General features: G+C 39.2%; 2 protein-coding genes across 6 annotated transcripts in view; one reads left to right on the top strand and one right to left on the bottom strand.

Moving 5' to 3' along the window:
* Positions 1-250: 250 nt before the first annotated feature.
* Positions 251-3,204, top strand: LOC127411145 (insulinoma-associated protein 2-like). Its single transcript, XM_051646492.1, has one exon. The coding sequence runs from the start codon at positions 619-621 to the stop codon at positions 2,194-2,196; it is 1,578 nt and encodes a 525-aa protein (XP_051502452.1). The 5' UTR covers positions 251-618; the 3' UTR covers positions 2,197-3,204.
* A 4,177-nt stretch (positions 3,205-7,381) lies between these two features.
* Positions 7,382-16,491, bottom strand: part of LOC127410828 (ral GTPase-activating protein subunit alpha-1-like) — a 91,495-nt gene continuing 82,385 nt past the window's right edge. For 3 of the 5 annotated variants that reach the window (XM_051646027.1, XM_051646026.1, XM_051646028.1), the window contains 2 exons: positions 12,369-12,493; positions 7,382-9,380 (listed from right to left, as the gene is read on the bottom strand). In XM_051646027.1, coding sequence (XP_051501987.1) covers positions 9,235-9,380; positions 12,369-12,493 — 271 coding nt within the window. In that variant the 3' untranslated portion in view covers positions 7,382-9,234. Of the gene's footprint in view, positions 9,381-10,459; positions 10,572-11,490; positions 11,522-12,368; positions 12,494-16,491 lie in introns of all 5 variants that reach the window. The other 2 variants (XM_051646030.1, XM_051646029.1) reach the window with 2 other exon arrangements.

Raw genomic sequence — 16,491 nt, 5'->3', positions numbered from 1 at the left:
TAAAGGTGTTTTTTTAATTAAATAAATCAGCACAAATAGCTTTAATAGTTCACCTACACAAATATGCAACAATTATATTAATTAATAATAATAATTTAAAAAAATAGACTACTCTCAAGATAATTTTTCCAACATTTAAGTGTTTGTTGTAACAGTTTAAGCTTTGATAGTAGTGTATTTACAATATGAGTGTACGATTCTTTAAGTGCAAATGGCGAAAAGCTTGAATTTGAGACCAAGTATTGAGATTAAACTTAATAATACAAATAATTGCATTAACTTCAATGAATATATGTGGAATGACATCACATTTCTAAACTGGAAATTTGGGAATTCAGTGTCCAAGACAGCAAACAGGGGCAGGTTAAAGAGCACATCGATCCCTTGAGACCCCATCATAAATAATAATCATCTGTCCATTAGAAATCTGGATCTACTCATTAACGTTGGCCCCGCCTCCGTCACATGAATGTGAGCGCTGATTGGACAGTGTCCTCATAAAAAACAATGAAAGTGACCCAATGGATAAAACACGCGCTAGGCGCATCACTGTGACAGTGTATCGAGTATACTTTCATCTGACAGCATCCGAAATCTTTGGGTGAATCAGACGAGAAGATGCCACGGGGATTTTTAGTGAAACGGAGTAAACGAGGCTCACCAGCATCATACAAGGTGCGCGCTGAGGAAAAAGAGCTGCGCAAAGTGGACCTGTCTCCACAAATTCCAGATGGACCCACAAGTGTCCTAGTTGATTGTCCAGACTTGGTGGAACCAGAACCTGTTAGAGAAGCATGGACAGATGGTATAACCTCTAAAAATGACCAGTCACGTATGCAAGAGGACTCTGGAGGAGTTGTTGGAGAGAGAAGCGATTACGCACAGAGCTACTTCAACCAGCCGGAGCAGAGCGGGTCATCACCCGACTCCTACAGCCCGATCAAACCGGTCAGCGCCGAGCTCAAGCAGTCGTTTCTGGACCGGTGTCTGAGCTCACCCGCCACGGCCGAGTCCTTTCCACTGCCCCCCCCGGTGACCTCAGTCGAGCGTCTCCTTATGAACCACTCAGACATTAAGTTTGGCACGCCAGTGTCCACTTCGTTGCCCACTTATCCGTCTTTTCATCAGTGCGTAAAGCGCGCATTCATGGAATCCGAGCGCAAGACCAAACCGCCCGCGAAAAAGCCTAAAGTCATCAGAAAACTCAACTTTGAAGACGAAGTCACCACCTCACCAGTCCTAGGACTTAAAATCAAGAAGGAAAGCCCCGAAACCAAGCTGGCACCATCAAGCCGAAAGAAGCCGCTGGGTGAGTTCATATGCCAGCTTTGTAAGGAAGAATACCCTGACCCGTTTTCCTTGGCGCAGCACAAGTGCTCCAGGATTGTGCGCGTTGAGTACCGCTGCCCGGAGTGCGATAAAGTTTTCAGCTGCCCCGCCAACCTCGCTTCGCATCGAAGATGGCACAAACCTCGCAGTTTAAGCAGTGGAGATGCCCCAAATGGGAAGAAATCACAACTAGAAGTGCGTAACCACGAGAAAACATCAGTGGAAGGGAAGGAGAACGCCAGTAAGGTCAGAGTAAACAATCAACACCAGCTCAGTCCGGACAGCTCCCAACAACACCGATCAGCACCGGACAGCAACATGATGCACAGAGCATCCCAAGACCCTCCTCCTCTGGAGCAAAGGTATCCATCCACTGATAAGTGCTTTGATCTGCACAGTGACAGCTCCAGGTTGTTTGATCACTGTCCCGAAGAGCCCGAAAGTTCGACCACCCGCTATCTACCCTCACCGGGCGCTAAAGAAGTGTATGAATGCCACTACTGCAGCAAGAAGTTCAGAAGACAAGCCTACCTGAGAAAACACCTGGCTGCACATGAGACGATCAAATTATCCTCCTATAATAACCATCATATAGAGACTGGACAGATCACCTTTCCATGCCACCTGTGTGGAGTGCACTTCCCCTCGGCTGATATAAGGAACAAACACAGAATTTGGCATAGTGTTAGAGACGATTTGTTATTCAGACCAGAACTGAGTCCAGGAGAACAACAGATCTTCTCATGCAAACACTGCCCATCCACATTCTTCAGTTCTCCAGGTTTGACAAGACACATTAACAAGAGCCATCCACCAGAGAATAGACAGGTGATGCTCCTACAGATGGCTGTCAGACCGGGATGCTGATTTCAGTGTATAAACAAACAGTTTTGATTGTTTAATGGCTTGTTGTTCATATTATTGCTCATTAATCAACTATGTGCAGTATTTTTATGTGGGGGGATATTCAAAAGTTTTTTCTTTTTTGGCAACAGAGACAACAGTTAATGTATTCCTTGATTACCTAGGGTAACGCATTATATTTATCATTAGTAAGTCATTAACAGACTTAATATATCGGGTTTCCTCACCTTTTGTCCCATGCATTTCCATAACTTTTCCAGTTATTTTGTGACTGTAAAGAAAAAATACAAAATAATAATGTATTCACAAAGAGCACTTTCTGTCTGAGAATAACTAGAACAACATATATAAAAATAGCAGCATGACCTGTAACTTTTCAGGATTTTATTAATGTCTTCATCAGGCCTGGGAATCACAGTTTTAAAAATCCCTGATATTTCCAGGTTTTCTATGACTGTGTGCAGGCTATTTGTAATGCTTAATATTATATGAAAATGTGTAAATCTCTATAAACCTCTATTTGAAATGAACTACTGATCTGTTTAACATTATATAATGATGTTTGTTGATGCTATTAATGAAACTTATAAGGTGTTACCCGTTAAAGGCACTTAACATATCCTCCTATTGCTCATAAAACACAGGATCTTCTCAATTTTGTCATGAGTTATGACTCAGAGCTCACGGTTGGTTATTCTATTAACATATGCTATTATGATGGGGGAAAGTGAATTAGTGTCTCATTGTACAAGTGGTTCCCATGGAAAGCTTGTTTCATTTGAATCGTCTTAGGAGGTGCATTTATTTCTAGATTATGAATTTATGTACTGTATGTTTCATTAAATTTTGATGCACAACAATTACTGCAAAAAGAAAATGTATTTATTTCATAACAATTAACTGCCAGAAAATGCCTAGCATACATCAAGACTTTTAGAGGCCTACATGTAATAATAAACCATAAGTGTCATATTTATATTTTCATATGTAATCTTGACATTTTAAACTGTTATGGGGAAATTGAAGTCAATAAATCTTATTGTCTTTGAATTAACTTTCAAATGAAGATTATTTTTTTATTCGCACACATCCACACTGAACAATTATTTAATTAAGGGCACTAAAATAATGGCAAGGTAGTGTTACAACTTCATCTGCACTGAGGTCATAAAATAAGTGTACTTGTATGATATATTTTGTAGCCCAATGTCTTGAAATTTCCAATCGTACAGTGTATATATACAGTGTGTGTGTGTGTAATATATATATATATATATCTACACTACCGGTCAAAACTTTTGAAACACTTGACTGAAATGTTTCTCATGATCTTAAAAATCTTTTGATCTGAAGGCGGATGCTTAAATGTTTGAAATTAGTTTTGTAGACAAAAATATAATTGTGCCACCATATTAATTTATTTCATTATAAAACTAAAATGTAATTAAAAAAGTTTTTGAAATTGATGACTTGGACCAACTAATAAAGAAAAGCTGCCAATAAGTGCCCAACATAGATGGGAACTCCTTCCATACTGTTTAAAAAACATCCCAGGGTGATACCTCAAGAAGTTGGTTGAGAAAATGTCAAGAGTACATGTCTGCAAATTCTAGACAAGGAGTGACTACTTTGAAGATGCTAAAATATAACACAGTTTTGATTTATTTTGGATTTGTTTAGTCACAACATAATTCCCATAGTTCCATTTATGTTATTCCATAGTTTTGATGACTTCACTATTCTAAAATGTGGAAAAAAAATATATATATATAAAAACAAAGAATGAGTAAATGTTTCAAAACTTTTGACCGGTAGTGTGTGTGTATATATATGTATACATATACATACACACACACTGGGGGCCAAAAGTTTGGAATAATGTACAGATGTTGCTCTTATGGAGAGAAATTGGTACTTTTATTCACCAAAGTGGCATTCAACTGATCACAATGTATAGTCAAGACATTACTGATGTAAAAACAGCACCATTACTATTTGAAAAAGTCATTTTTGATCAAATATAGACATGCCCCATTTCCTGCAACCATCACTCCAACACCTTATCCTTGAGTAATCATGCTAATTTGGTACTAGAAAATCACTTGCCATTATATCAAACACAGCTGAAAGCTATTTGGTTCGTTAAATGAAGCTTAACATTGTGTTTGTTTGTGAGTTGCCACAGTATGCAATAGACTGGCATGTCTTAAGGTCAATATTAGGTCAACAATGGCAAAAAAGAAACAGCTTTCTCTAGAAACTCGTCAGTCAATCATTGTTTTGAGGAATGAAGGATATACAATGCTTGAAATTGCCAAAAAACTAAAGATTTCATACAAAGATGTAGACTACAGTCTTCAAAGACAAAGGACAACTGGCTCTAACAAGGACAGAAAGAGATGTGGAAGGCCAGATGTACAACTAAACAAGAGGATAAGTACATCAGAGTCTCTAGTATGAGAAATAGATGCCTCACATGTCCTCAGCTGACAGCTTCATTTAATTCTACCCGCTAAACAGCAGTTTCATGTACAACAGTAAAGAGAAGACTCAGGGGTGAAGACCTTATGGGAAGAATTGCAAAGAAAAAGCCACTTTTGAAACAGAAAAACAAAAAGAAAAGGTTAGAGTGGGCAAAGAAACACAGACATTGGACAACAGATAATTGGAAAAGAGTGTTATGGATCTTAAACCCATTGAGATTTTGTGTGATCAGCTAGACTGTAAGGTGTGTGAGAAGTGCCCGACAAGACAGCCACATCAATGGCAAGTACTAAAGGAAGCGTGGGGTGAAAAGTCACCTGAGTATCTGGACAAACTGACAGCTAGAATTCCAAGGATCTGCAAAGCTGTCATTGCTGCACGTGGAGGATTTTTTTTATTAGAACTCTTTGAAGTAGTTTAAGAAGTTCTGAACATTTTTTTTTTCAAATTGTAATAGTAAGTTTTCACGTTATTAATGTCCTGATTATACATTGTGATCAGTTGAATGCCACTTTAGTGAATAAAAGTACCAATTTCTTTCCATAAGAGCACAATCTGTACATTATTCCAAACCTTTGGCCGCCAGTGTATTTATAAATTTGAGCAATATCACACGAGCAAGAGTGCAATATGGACCTACATCAGCACTGCTACTTTCTTAAGTGACAGATCAGAATCTGCCGTTGCTGGTTCAAACCAAATGATGCATCCAAGCCTCTCAAAAACTTCACTTTAGAAGTAGTATCACGGCTTGGGCTGTTTCTAACAAGTTACTGGAGAGACAAGGATGTGTGTGTGTGTGTGTGTGTGTGTGTGTGTGTGTGTGCGAGAGAGAGAGAGATGGAGCGTGTGCTGACTAACACACATACAGTTGTGCTCAAAAGTTTGCATACTCTGGAGAATTGGTAATATATGTACCAATTTGAAAGAAAACATGAGTGAGCAGGCAAAACACATTTCTTTTATTTCTTATGGGATTCATATTCAACTGTAGGTTATAACAGAATGGCACAATCATAAAACAAAACATGGCAACAAAGAAAAAAATGAAATGACCCCTGTTCAAAAGTCTGCATACCCTTAGTTCTTAATACGGTGTATTGCCCCCGTTAGCATCAATGAGAGCGTGCAGTCTTTTGTAATAGTTGTCTATGAGGCCCCAAATTCTTGCAGGTGGTATAGCTGCCCATTCATCTTGGCAAAATGCCTCCAGGTCATGCAAAGTCTTTGGTCATCTTGCATGAACTGCACGTTTGAGATCTCCCCAGAGTGGCTTGATGATATTAAGGTCAAGAGACTGTGATGGCCACTCCAGAACCTTCACCTTTTTCTGATGTAACCACTGGAGGGCCAACTTGGCCTTGTGCTTAGGGTCGTTGTCGTGCTGGAAAGTCCAAGAGAGTCCCATGCGCAGCTTTCGTGCAGAAGAATGCAAATTGTCTGCCAGTATTTTCTGATAACATGCTGCATTCATCTTGCCATCAATTTTCACAAGATTCCCCGTGCCTTTAAAGCTCACACACCCCCAAAACATCAGTGAGCCACCACCATGCTTCACAGTGGGGATGGTATTCTTTTCACTATAGGCCTTGTTGACCCCTCTCCAAACATAGCACTTATGGTTGTGACCATAAAGCTCTATTTTGGTCTCGTCACTCCAAATTACAGTGTGCCACAAGCTGTGAGGTGTGTCAAGGTGTTATCAGGCATATTGTAACCGGGCGTTTTTGTGGCATTGGTGCAGTAAAGTCTTCTTTCTGGCAACTTGACCATGCAGCTAATTTTTGTTCAAGTATCGTCGTATTGTGCTCCTTGAAACAACCACACCGTCTTTTTCCAGAGCAGCCTGTATTTCTCCTGAGGTTACCTGTGGGTTTATCTTTGTATCCTGAACAACTCTTCTGGCAGTTGTGACTGAAATCTTTCTTGGTCGACCTGACCTTGGCTTGGTATCAAGAAATCTCTGAATTTTCCACTTCTTAAAAAGACGGAGAAGCGTGAATCATCACTCCAGAGAACGCGTCTCCACTGCTCTAGAGTCCAGTGGCGGCGTGCTTTACACCAATGCATCCGACGCGTTGCATTGCACTTGGTGATGTATGGCTTGGATGCAGCTGCTCGGCCATGGAAACCCATTCCATGAAGCTCTCTACGCACTGTTCTTGAGCTAATCTGAAGGCCACGTGAACTTTGGAGGTCTGTAGCGATTGACTCTGCAGAAAGTTGTCGACCTCTGCGTACTATGCGCCTCAGCATCCGCTGACCCCGCTCTGTCATTTTACATGGCCTACCACTTCGTGGCTGAGTTGCTGTCATTCCCAATCGCTTCCACTTTGTTATAATACCACTGACAGTTGACTGTGGAATATTTAGTAGCGAGGAAATTTCATGACTGGACTTGTTGCACAGGTGGCATCCTATCACGGTACCACGCTGGAATTCACTGAGCTCCTGAGAGCGGCCCATTCTTTCACAAATGTTTGTAGAAGCAGTCTGCATGCCTAGGTGCTTCATTTTATACACCTGTGGCCATGGAAGTGATTGGAACACCTGAATTAAATTATTTGGATGGGTGAGCAAATACTTTTGGCAATATAGTGTATATATATATACACACACACACACAAATTACAGGCCTATATATAGAACAAACAGGGCTTCAAAAGCTATGAACATATGCACAAAGAAACTGAAGAGGACTTGCTATGTTGTAAGAATACTTTTATTCTTAAGTTTAGTTTCACATCCACTCTCCTTCTTCAACATCCAATACAAATGTATAGATCCTACCATATGACAATCTTGTGGCTTTGTGTTTGTGCGTGTGCTTGTGTGTTGTGCAGCTGTTATATCAACACATGCAGTTAGTACTGGAATCATGCAGCATTTGGTCAGTATTAACATACATTAAATCAACCCATCTTGGACTTGTTTTTCCTTTTAAAAATACGCACAGTTCTCAAATCACTTGTGTGCAGGCTTTTAATATACATGTTATAATTTTAATCCAGAAGGGTGCTGCATGATTTCAACTCCATATAATATTTTTTTCTGATAACTTTCTTCAAATTAAAAATTAAAATAAAACAAAATCCATAAAGAATGACCCTTATAAAGTCTCACATAACTTCCAGAAAATATACAATCTTGTAACTTGCATCCGTGGTCTATAGGGTCAGTTAACCTTGTAATCCCTTTAACGTTCAAAGGAAAACAAAAAAGTGACCAAAACGAGTGTGAGAGATGTTTTTTTTTTTGTTGCACACTTTCACGTCTAGATGTTTATAAAAAAAACAAAAAAAAAACAAAACAAAAAAAAAAACAGAAAAATGTCACATGACATGAGTTAATTTGAGTTCCGAATGAGCTCAAAGTGTCACGAAGTGGATAGTTGTGTTCAATTCAACAACGTTGCCCTCTCCCTGATCTGGTAATGTGGCAACTCATTCACACTTATCTCTTCCAAGATGAATCAAAAAGAGGCGTTGCGGTCAAATGATTAACGCTGTAAATGAGCTGATAAACTGGCTCTTGTCTCTAAGGCTGCTGTGCAAAGAAACAATACAACAGGACAAGAATCCAGCAAAACCAAGCCATACAGACCAACATTCAAGTTGAAGAGATCACATTATCACTCTTTGACTTGTTCTAAGTGGCTTGAGGTTTAATGAACCCTTTTAATCGTTTTTTTGGTTGATTTAAATACTGTTAAATATGTACACAGATCAGATACTGTTCATACACTATACACATACATTAAATATGTATATATTTTATATTTATAGATATATACACACATAACCGTTACAAATGACAAAAGGGGGCGGTTCAATATAACATCAACAATAAAAAAAAATCAGTAACATCCTAATCAAGTAAAAACCAAATTTACAATCGTAATAATGTGCGATACATAATGAAAACTTGCACACACACAAAAAAAAAAAAAAGTGTGAAAAAAAAAGTGGCAAGTGTCACCTTTTTATAAAAACAAATTCCATGTTAGGAGTGAAAACAAACTCTGAAATAAAGGTTAACAGCAAGTGCTTTAGTTTAAATGTACACCTGCTCCACAAACACCATTTCCAAAGAATTCTCCAGTCATCTCAGTTTTTTTCGACATCAAATCGTCAGCTTATAAAGAAAACCTCAGCGCTTAAAGAGTCCTCTGTTTTCGCAACTATAAATTTGTTCTTATTTTTCAATCACTGGCACTCCAAGTACTGGGGAACTCGCTAGCTAGTTTAGTGGCACCAGCTATGATAATTATTAAAGTAAAACAATGCAACAACCATTGGCGATTGACAAAAATAAACATTTCAGTTCACTTTTCTGCTCACTGCACAACAACTGCGCATAGAGCATCTCAGGTATGTCTTTGATCGTTGTGGCTCTCAGTTCTAGACGGGAGGAGTCAGACAGAATGGGGCGTGGCTACGCAGGCAAGAAGGTGTGGTCTGTCTTTGACAGTGCGGTATGCGGAGTCCTGGAGTGAGAGCAAATAGCGTGGAGTGTTCAGTAGTAGTGTGTTTCGTGTGTTTGTTCTGAAGTAAAGAGTCAAGTCTTGTTGGCAGAGCCAGAAGAACGGCGGAGCTTCATGGACATCCGGCTTTTGCTAGCACGAGGTGACATTGGCGAGGCAAAGTCGCTCCCATCTACCTGCATTGCTGGACTTTCGGCCGGTTGACTCTCGAGGCATGAGCCTGTGGGGAAGAGAAAAGGGTGGATGGAGAAGAACGAGCACAGATATCAGACCCTCCCCTCTTTCTGTCAATTCAAAAACATCATATTGCTGTGCAATGCTACATTTGAACTGACTACACACTGCACTGTTCTCAAACAACTATTTGAATGTAGAATCTCATGAAAGGGGTAAAGGAACAGCCCAAATAATGAAACTTCTGTCAACATTTACTCAACCTAATGTCAGTCCAAACCTGTATGACTTAGGCCACGTCCACAATAAGGGGCTGTTCAGACCGAACTCATTTTTGGGAAAAAAAAAAACCTTGTAGAACAGAATGCAGGTGCCTCAAAACATGTTTTTAACCCGATCAAGGGTCTGAAAAAAGCATCATTCTTGCGTGAAACGGTGCGCAACTGTCAAAAAAGTCCATCTGGCGCATGTTTACATTCATAAAATGAAGATATTTTCATTTAATTTTGTGGTTCATAAAAGAAAGTCCTAAGAGTGAGAAATGACACCAGAATTTTTAATTTTGGGTGAACTCTCCCTTTACTTTTAGCTTTAAATGGCTGGGTTTGTGAATTAGAATAAGGAATACAAAATAAATAAGGAAAGAAGGTTGAAAAGGGAAATAATTATCTTTATTGTACTTGAGATATTTTGAAGTTTTTTGTAATCTCAAATCATACTTGTGAATTTCACTCAAATTTGAATAGGAAAAACCTATCCAGCTATTTTTAACCAAAACATGTCAATAACTTTGCTCTGTCACTTTAGTTACCGTACTTCAGGTAAAATGTACGTGCATAACATACTAAAATGCATGGAACCAATTGTATTTTTGCAAACCCATTTCTTCTGAGGGTCATAGAGGTTAATCTACCAGTCCATTGTGAGTGAATTTCACAGAACAGATCATGGGGGATGCTGGGACTAATCAACGCTGAGATCTGACACGTCGTCCCTTAGTTGAGACCAACAGGGGTGTAGTTACAATATCTCAACACAAACTACAGTGTAAATGAGGAAATGGAGAAGAAACAGAGGAAAAATAAAAAAGAATAAGGTATTTTGCCTATTTCAGTTTCAGCATACCATTCACAGCTAGCGTGAAAGACCTTCCGTTTCAAGCCTTGGCCCTTTACCTTGATGAGCCCATTGTTTTCTAATGGAGGTTTGAGGAGTAGAAAAATCACAGCATTTCTCTCTTGGGTGGGAGAATGGACAGAAAGGGTGACAGGAAAATGGGAGAGTGCAAATGAGGAAGTGAAGCAAAGGAAGAGTGAGAAAGGGTTTTTGGGGAAAGGAAAGGAGAAAAGGGAAGTAAAGATGAGAAGTGACAGGCATAGATCCACCAAGTCGCCATTATCATAAAATAGTTTTTGCAGGTTTGAAGAGGCTAGCTAGGTAACATTAGTTATGTTTACGTTAGAGCACAACCCTAACTGATAAGAAATACGTAAAGAGACAACAGGCATTTTCAAATACAGTCTTGTACCTTTGTCTTTTTCTGATTTTTAAATATTTATTAAATACATATTTCATCTCTGAGCAGGTTGGTTTGGCTCAAGGCTTATAATTATTTAATTAAAGAAATATCCATGGAAAAAAAATGTATGGGAAAAATACTTCTGGAGCACATGCTCCTAAAAATGTGAACAGTCAATGTTGGTCAATGCTGCTGTATGATCCATACGACAGTTGTTTACTGTACCATTCAGACACTTCCATTCAACATTCACAAAGACAGACAGAAAAGTGGTATAAAATCAGAGGGTTAGGTGAGTGAGGCTGAGAGATCATGCCAAACACAGACATGACTTCAGAAGAGTGATGTCTCAAAAGACAGAGAGGTGAAGAGAGTGTAAATGCTGGTAAACGTTAGGGATCTGCCATGTAAATGCCATGCAGATGAACGCTGCAGACTTCCCACTGAACAAAATACATTAAGAATGAAAGAACATGGAAAAAAGGAATCAGACTAGAAAAAAAAAAAAAAAAAGAAAAAAAAAGATAAAGCATGGGAAGATAAGGAGCTCATAACCTCATTACAAGCCAAACAAATGGATAAGACAGTCAAACAGCAAAGAGGCAGCATCAATGTAAGGGTTCTCCAGGAATCTTACCTTCAGATATACACAAGTGATAGATTATGATCTGAAGGGGGAAACATAAGATACAAAAAATAATAATACATACATAAATAAAAATGATAAATATAAAATAAATGGGTATAAAATAAAGAAAGAAAGAAAGAAAGAAAGAAAGAATAATGCTCATTTGGGTTAAGAAGGTACCAAAGGCCCACAGAGGACAAATATGAACACAAAACCAGAATAAAAGCTTTAGGTTTGAAAAACAACTCTTAAACCTGAGTGAATCACCACCCAGAAGGTCGTTTTACAGTCCAAAAGCTGCAATGATTGAACAAAAATAAATAAAAATAAAAATGAACAGGCATGTATTCATCTTCAAATTATGACAGATCCACACTGCTCAACTTTTTGTACAGTAATCACATCCTTCAGGGATATTTCACCCAATAATGAAAATTATGTCATCATTTACTCACCCTTATGTTGAAAGAAATGGGTCATACGGGTTTGGAACAACACGAGGGAGAAAATGATAGGGTAAATGATGACTGATAATTTTTTGTAACATGGGAAAAAATTCAATGAATTCTTTTGAAATCTTTTATCTGCCCTTGCATTTGATTTCTCAGAAGTCTCTAACACAATAATAGCTTGGTGCTATTTTTGGACTGCCACAGGTGGAGGATCAAGTTTAGCTGCCATGTTCATTTTATAGTAAAACAAACAAAACTGTCCCAACGTTTGTGTGAACAGAAGTGATTGGACAGAAAGATAGTTAGGCAACACAACTGAAAGTTATATGGGCTTGTATCAACAAAGACATGCAACTCCTGGAGTGAATGACTGGGACCAGATGAAATGTTGAAAAGTGTGGCTGAGCTGCGAACGATAGATCAAATGATGCTCACCTGCTTCAGAGGGGAGATGGTGGAAGGGCGCAGGGCAAAAAACACGAGCCGCGTAGTCCTCAAATGTTGTGGGTTCCAAGTGGTGCCGGACAATTGTCTCCAAGTACCTTGCTCTTTCTTCGTAGCTGATTATGCAAGAGTTAAGGTCAAATGAGGATTGATTTGCAGTTTTCAAAAGAAAAACAAACACCCACAAACCATAGTAAAGTGATAGACTTGCTTGCGTGCATTTGTTGGTTCACAAGGGGTCAAACAGTTATCCAGGATGTCATGGGTTAAGGAAGCAACAATAAAAATTCTCCCATCATATTTTAAACTGTATTACAAAGCTGTCATTGCTTTATGTATAGTGACATTGGGTATCAATGGACATCTTACTGTCTGTGTTATTCGGTTACGAAAAATGATGGTATTGAGTAAATGGAAGGGATTGGATTAGGCTGCTGTGTATGGGTTTAAAAACGGAGGGATTCTGTTAATGGGGACGATTTGATTAAGTAGTCTGGTGGCATATGTTCTAAGCTGCATTCATAACTTAGTAAACTAAAAGCACAGGGTTTGGATCAGTTTTACTATCATAAATGAAAATGAAAATGAAAACTACTAAAAACATTTCTGGAAAACTGACACTAAAACTTAAATACATTTTCAAACTCCAAAAGTAACTAAAATTAACCAGATATTAACTGAATTTGTTTAGTTTTTGTAACAGTATATTATAACATTTGAAACCTTTACAACCTGCCTTTAAGCAAGAAAATGCCACTAGATAGTGGTAACACTAGACAGCTTTAAATATGCTTAACAAAGTTACAATAAAAAGTAAAATAAAAACTTTGTTGGAAAAAAATAATAAAAACAAAATTTAATTTTCATAACTCCCATACTAACAAATATAAAATAAAAATGACATTGAATTAATCTTAGTTTTAGATTAACGCTGTTTATTATAGAATTTGAAACCATTGCATCTTGCCTTCGTTAAACAAGAAAATACCACGAGATAGCACTAACATTAGACGGCCCTAAGAAATTTAACAAAACAAATTAACACACACAGACACACACACACTTTAAACAAAACTTTAAACATAATGAAAATTACAATTCAATTGAAATTAACAAAAGTCAACTGAAAATGTATTAAATATCCCTGGAACACGAAGCGCTGCATCACTGAAGAAATTTGATGGAGTATCAGCAAGAAAGAGAGAGCGTGTGTGAGAGACACGAAAAGACAGTGATAGAATGAGACATCCTGCTGGGATGAGGAAGGGGGAAGATATTCCGGGCTCAAGCTCTCAGGGTGTTTCCGCTGGTGAAAAGGCACATGTAGTGAGCGTCTCCACCAGGAAACGCAACACTCACGCAGATCTGTTGCTTGCCTTTTCCTGTCTCCAGCAGACCTGCTTCCTGCCAATGGGTCCCACTAGCTGAGAGCAAACCATGGCAAGAGTGGGTGAGAGGTTCCCACAGTGGGAAGAGAAAGCAGCTAGCAAACGTGTGTTGGTGTGACGTGATTAGACACACACGGTACTACAACCACAATGACATCCAGAACATGCCATGGAGTTTGCAACCACAAAGCTGCCTGCCACTGATAGCGCTTGTGACAGTCTTGACAGTGTGAACACAAAGCTTGGAATAGCACTGACAGCTTTCATGAGCTTTTAATGACTGAAACATACAATCACTGCTGTTACAAATGACCTCGAAGCTTCTGATTGTGCACTTCTGTACCACTGAAGTAAAGGGAGCACTAGCGTTCAAACTGCTCACTAACCCATAATTAAAATCGAACCCCAAAATGCCCAGTGTTTGACCAAAATCACAAGCTACAATCAGCAAATTTTTAGATTTACCTACATCTAAACATAAACATGTCACATACAGTAAAACAAAACCAAGGGGCTGTTCAGACTGAATGCAATCTTGCTCTAAAAGGTAGATTAAAACAGAATGCAGGTGTCTACAGATGCGTTTTTAAAAGTTGAAGTTCTTTTTAACTTGACACAGTGTCTCAAAAATGTGGCGCTTCAGCGTGAGAGATGGTGCAACGGTCAAAGATGTCCATCTAGGGCATGTTTAGATAGAAATAAATTTAAACAGTGCAGATGAATGCAAAAATGTATTTAGTGTAAACAGCACCTAACTTTGGTTGCATTACATGATAGATGGTCTCTCTCAGTCTGAGTGGCAGATTTGGAGTCTTGATCTTGAGACCTCTCAAGGTCACATAAGCCTTAGTCCTAGTCTCATTAATCAGTGTCTTGGTTTGAATCTCGACTTCTGGTCTCAGAAAAGGCCACAGTCTACTTCCAGCGTACTCAAGGTGATAATTACCATAACTACAGGTGGGCAAGTTATCTTGACCATTACAGAGAATTTGCAAGAATCGCATGGCTCTGAATAGCTACTTAGCCACAGTAAAAAGAATGCTGCAATACATTCAGCTTTTCTCCAGTTCCAGATCATTGAAATGGACAGCCTGTTTCTTGATCTGATAGGTCTTGGTCTAAATTACTATATCCCAATGCTATTTCTAAAGCTCCCTCTAACTGTACACATTTCGGATCTCTCACTTATCTGACACCCAATTCAAGTTAGGGTTTATGTTAGGTTTACGTGTAGGTTAAATGTTAGGGTTAGGTTTAGGGGTATGTGTACAGTCGGTTTCTATGGGACCTTAAAATAAGTATTAAAAAGTGTGCAAATGTTGCATGCAACTCTTGTAAGACTTTCCCCCAGCCAGACGATTCCTTTCCAGACACAACCCATTGTGGGGGCTCCATGTTCAGGGTTGGGAAACACTTGTCTAGATTTCAGCCTAGAGGTGTGCTGTTTGGTTTGGGAGTTAAGGGGTCTGGTATTGGTCTGGATCTCAAGGGGTCTAGTACTGGTCTGGATCTTAGGGGTCTGATATTGCTTTGTGTCTGAGTCTTGGAGGTTAAGAATAACTCACAAAGTAGACCAGATTTTATGATGACAGTCAAAAGTCCAGCTCTGTAAGACTTGGGCGGCACTAGCCTGGCCAGAACAGGACAACCATTACTACCCTGGACTAAAGAGAAACAGCGAGAGAAAACATGAGCAGCACTGCTGTGCGTCTTAATAGCCCTATCAGAGCCGCCCAACATGTGGTCACCATCCTAAACCTAAGATGAACCTCTAATGCCACTCTGTCACCAAGACGACAAATCCTCTCTGCTGTTGACTTCAGATGCTCTTTGTGTGCCACAAAGAGAGAGGTAAAGAGAAAAATAGTTCTTTTTTTTCTTCTCTCTTCTTTGCACAGTGTATTCACCCAAATAACCCAGGCCTTGCATCCACTGTAATTGAATTTTTGATATGGGGGGGGGGGGGGTTATGACGGCTTGTTAAAAAAGGAGACAGTCCTTTTAAGAGAGTCCGTACAGGGTTCTCGCTGCCTCTCTAGCATCACATGCTCGAAGAGGAGTGGAGGACAAAAAGGAGCATTTGTGCATTACCAGAAACTCATTTTCCCCGTGGATGAAAGGCAGAAGGGGGGAAAATACTCCTGGCCTCTTCCCCTCCTCCTATGGAGCTTTTCATTGTCACTGTACTGAACTCCTGGGCTCTGGAAGGAAAGAGAGAAATTGCCACTGAAGAGACAGCAAAAGTGAGCTTGTTAGCACATTAGGAGTGAAGGGCTCGTGGTGGGCTCCAGGAACAGTTCCTGGTGGTGTGTTAATTCAGCACTCCGAACATGCTGGTACTGATAGCCTGCAAAATGATCACTCATGCTACCCTATTTCATTCCCTCCCCCAATTTCCTCCACCTCTTCCTCTAGTAGAGGAGAGTTTGGAAAGATGTACGCTTCTAGGAAAGAGAAGCTTTTCACAATGTCAAAGTCATGTCAGGCACATTGACTACGCCAACTCCTCTCTCACCGAAATGTTGTCTGAATTAGTCTGAACAACCTTTTCATGATGACAGCTGTAAACTGGTCATTTTCTGCACCAGTTGTTGGTGAAATCTGTGAAATGGATGCAAATATGGAGAGATGTATTAAGCAAAGCTAAAAAGTGCTACACACCTTTTTTGATGCCGGAATATCAAATTATCCAAAATATTTAATAAAATAAAAAATCCAAGAGGCAG

The sequence above is a fragment of the Myxocyprinus asiaticus genome, chromosome 20 (assembly GCF_019703515.2).
Source record: "Myxocyprinus asiaticus isolate MX2 ecotype Aquarium Trade chromosome 20, UBuf_Myxa_2, whole genome shotgun sequence".
In the NCBI taxonomy this organism is placed as follows: domain Eukaryota; kingdom Metazoa; phylum Chordata; class Actinopteri; order Cypriniformes; family Catostomidae; genus Myxocyprinus; species Myxocyprinus asiaticus.
The sequence above is the reverse complement of the archived record's forward strand: the minus strand, read 5'-3'. Positions and strand labels throughout refer to the sequence as shown.

Coding starts and splice junctions, on each gene's coding strand:
- LOC127411145 (XM_051646492.1), top strand. CDS start 619: ATGCCACGGGGATTTTTAGTGAAACGGAGTAAACGAGGCTCACCAGCA.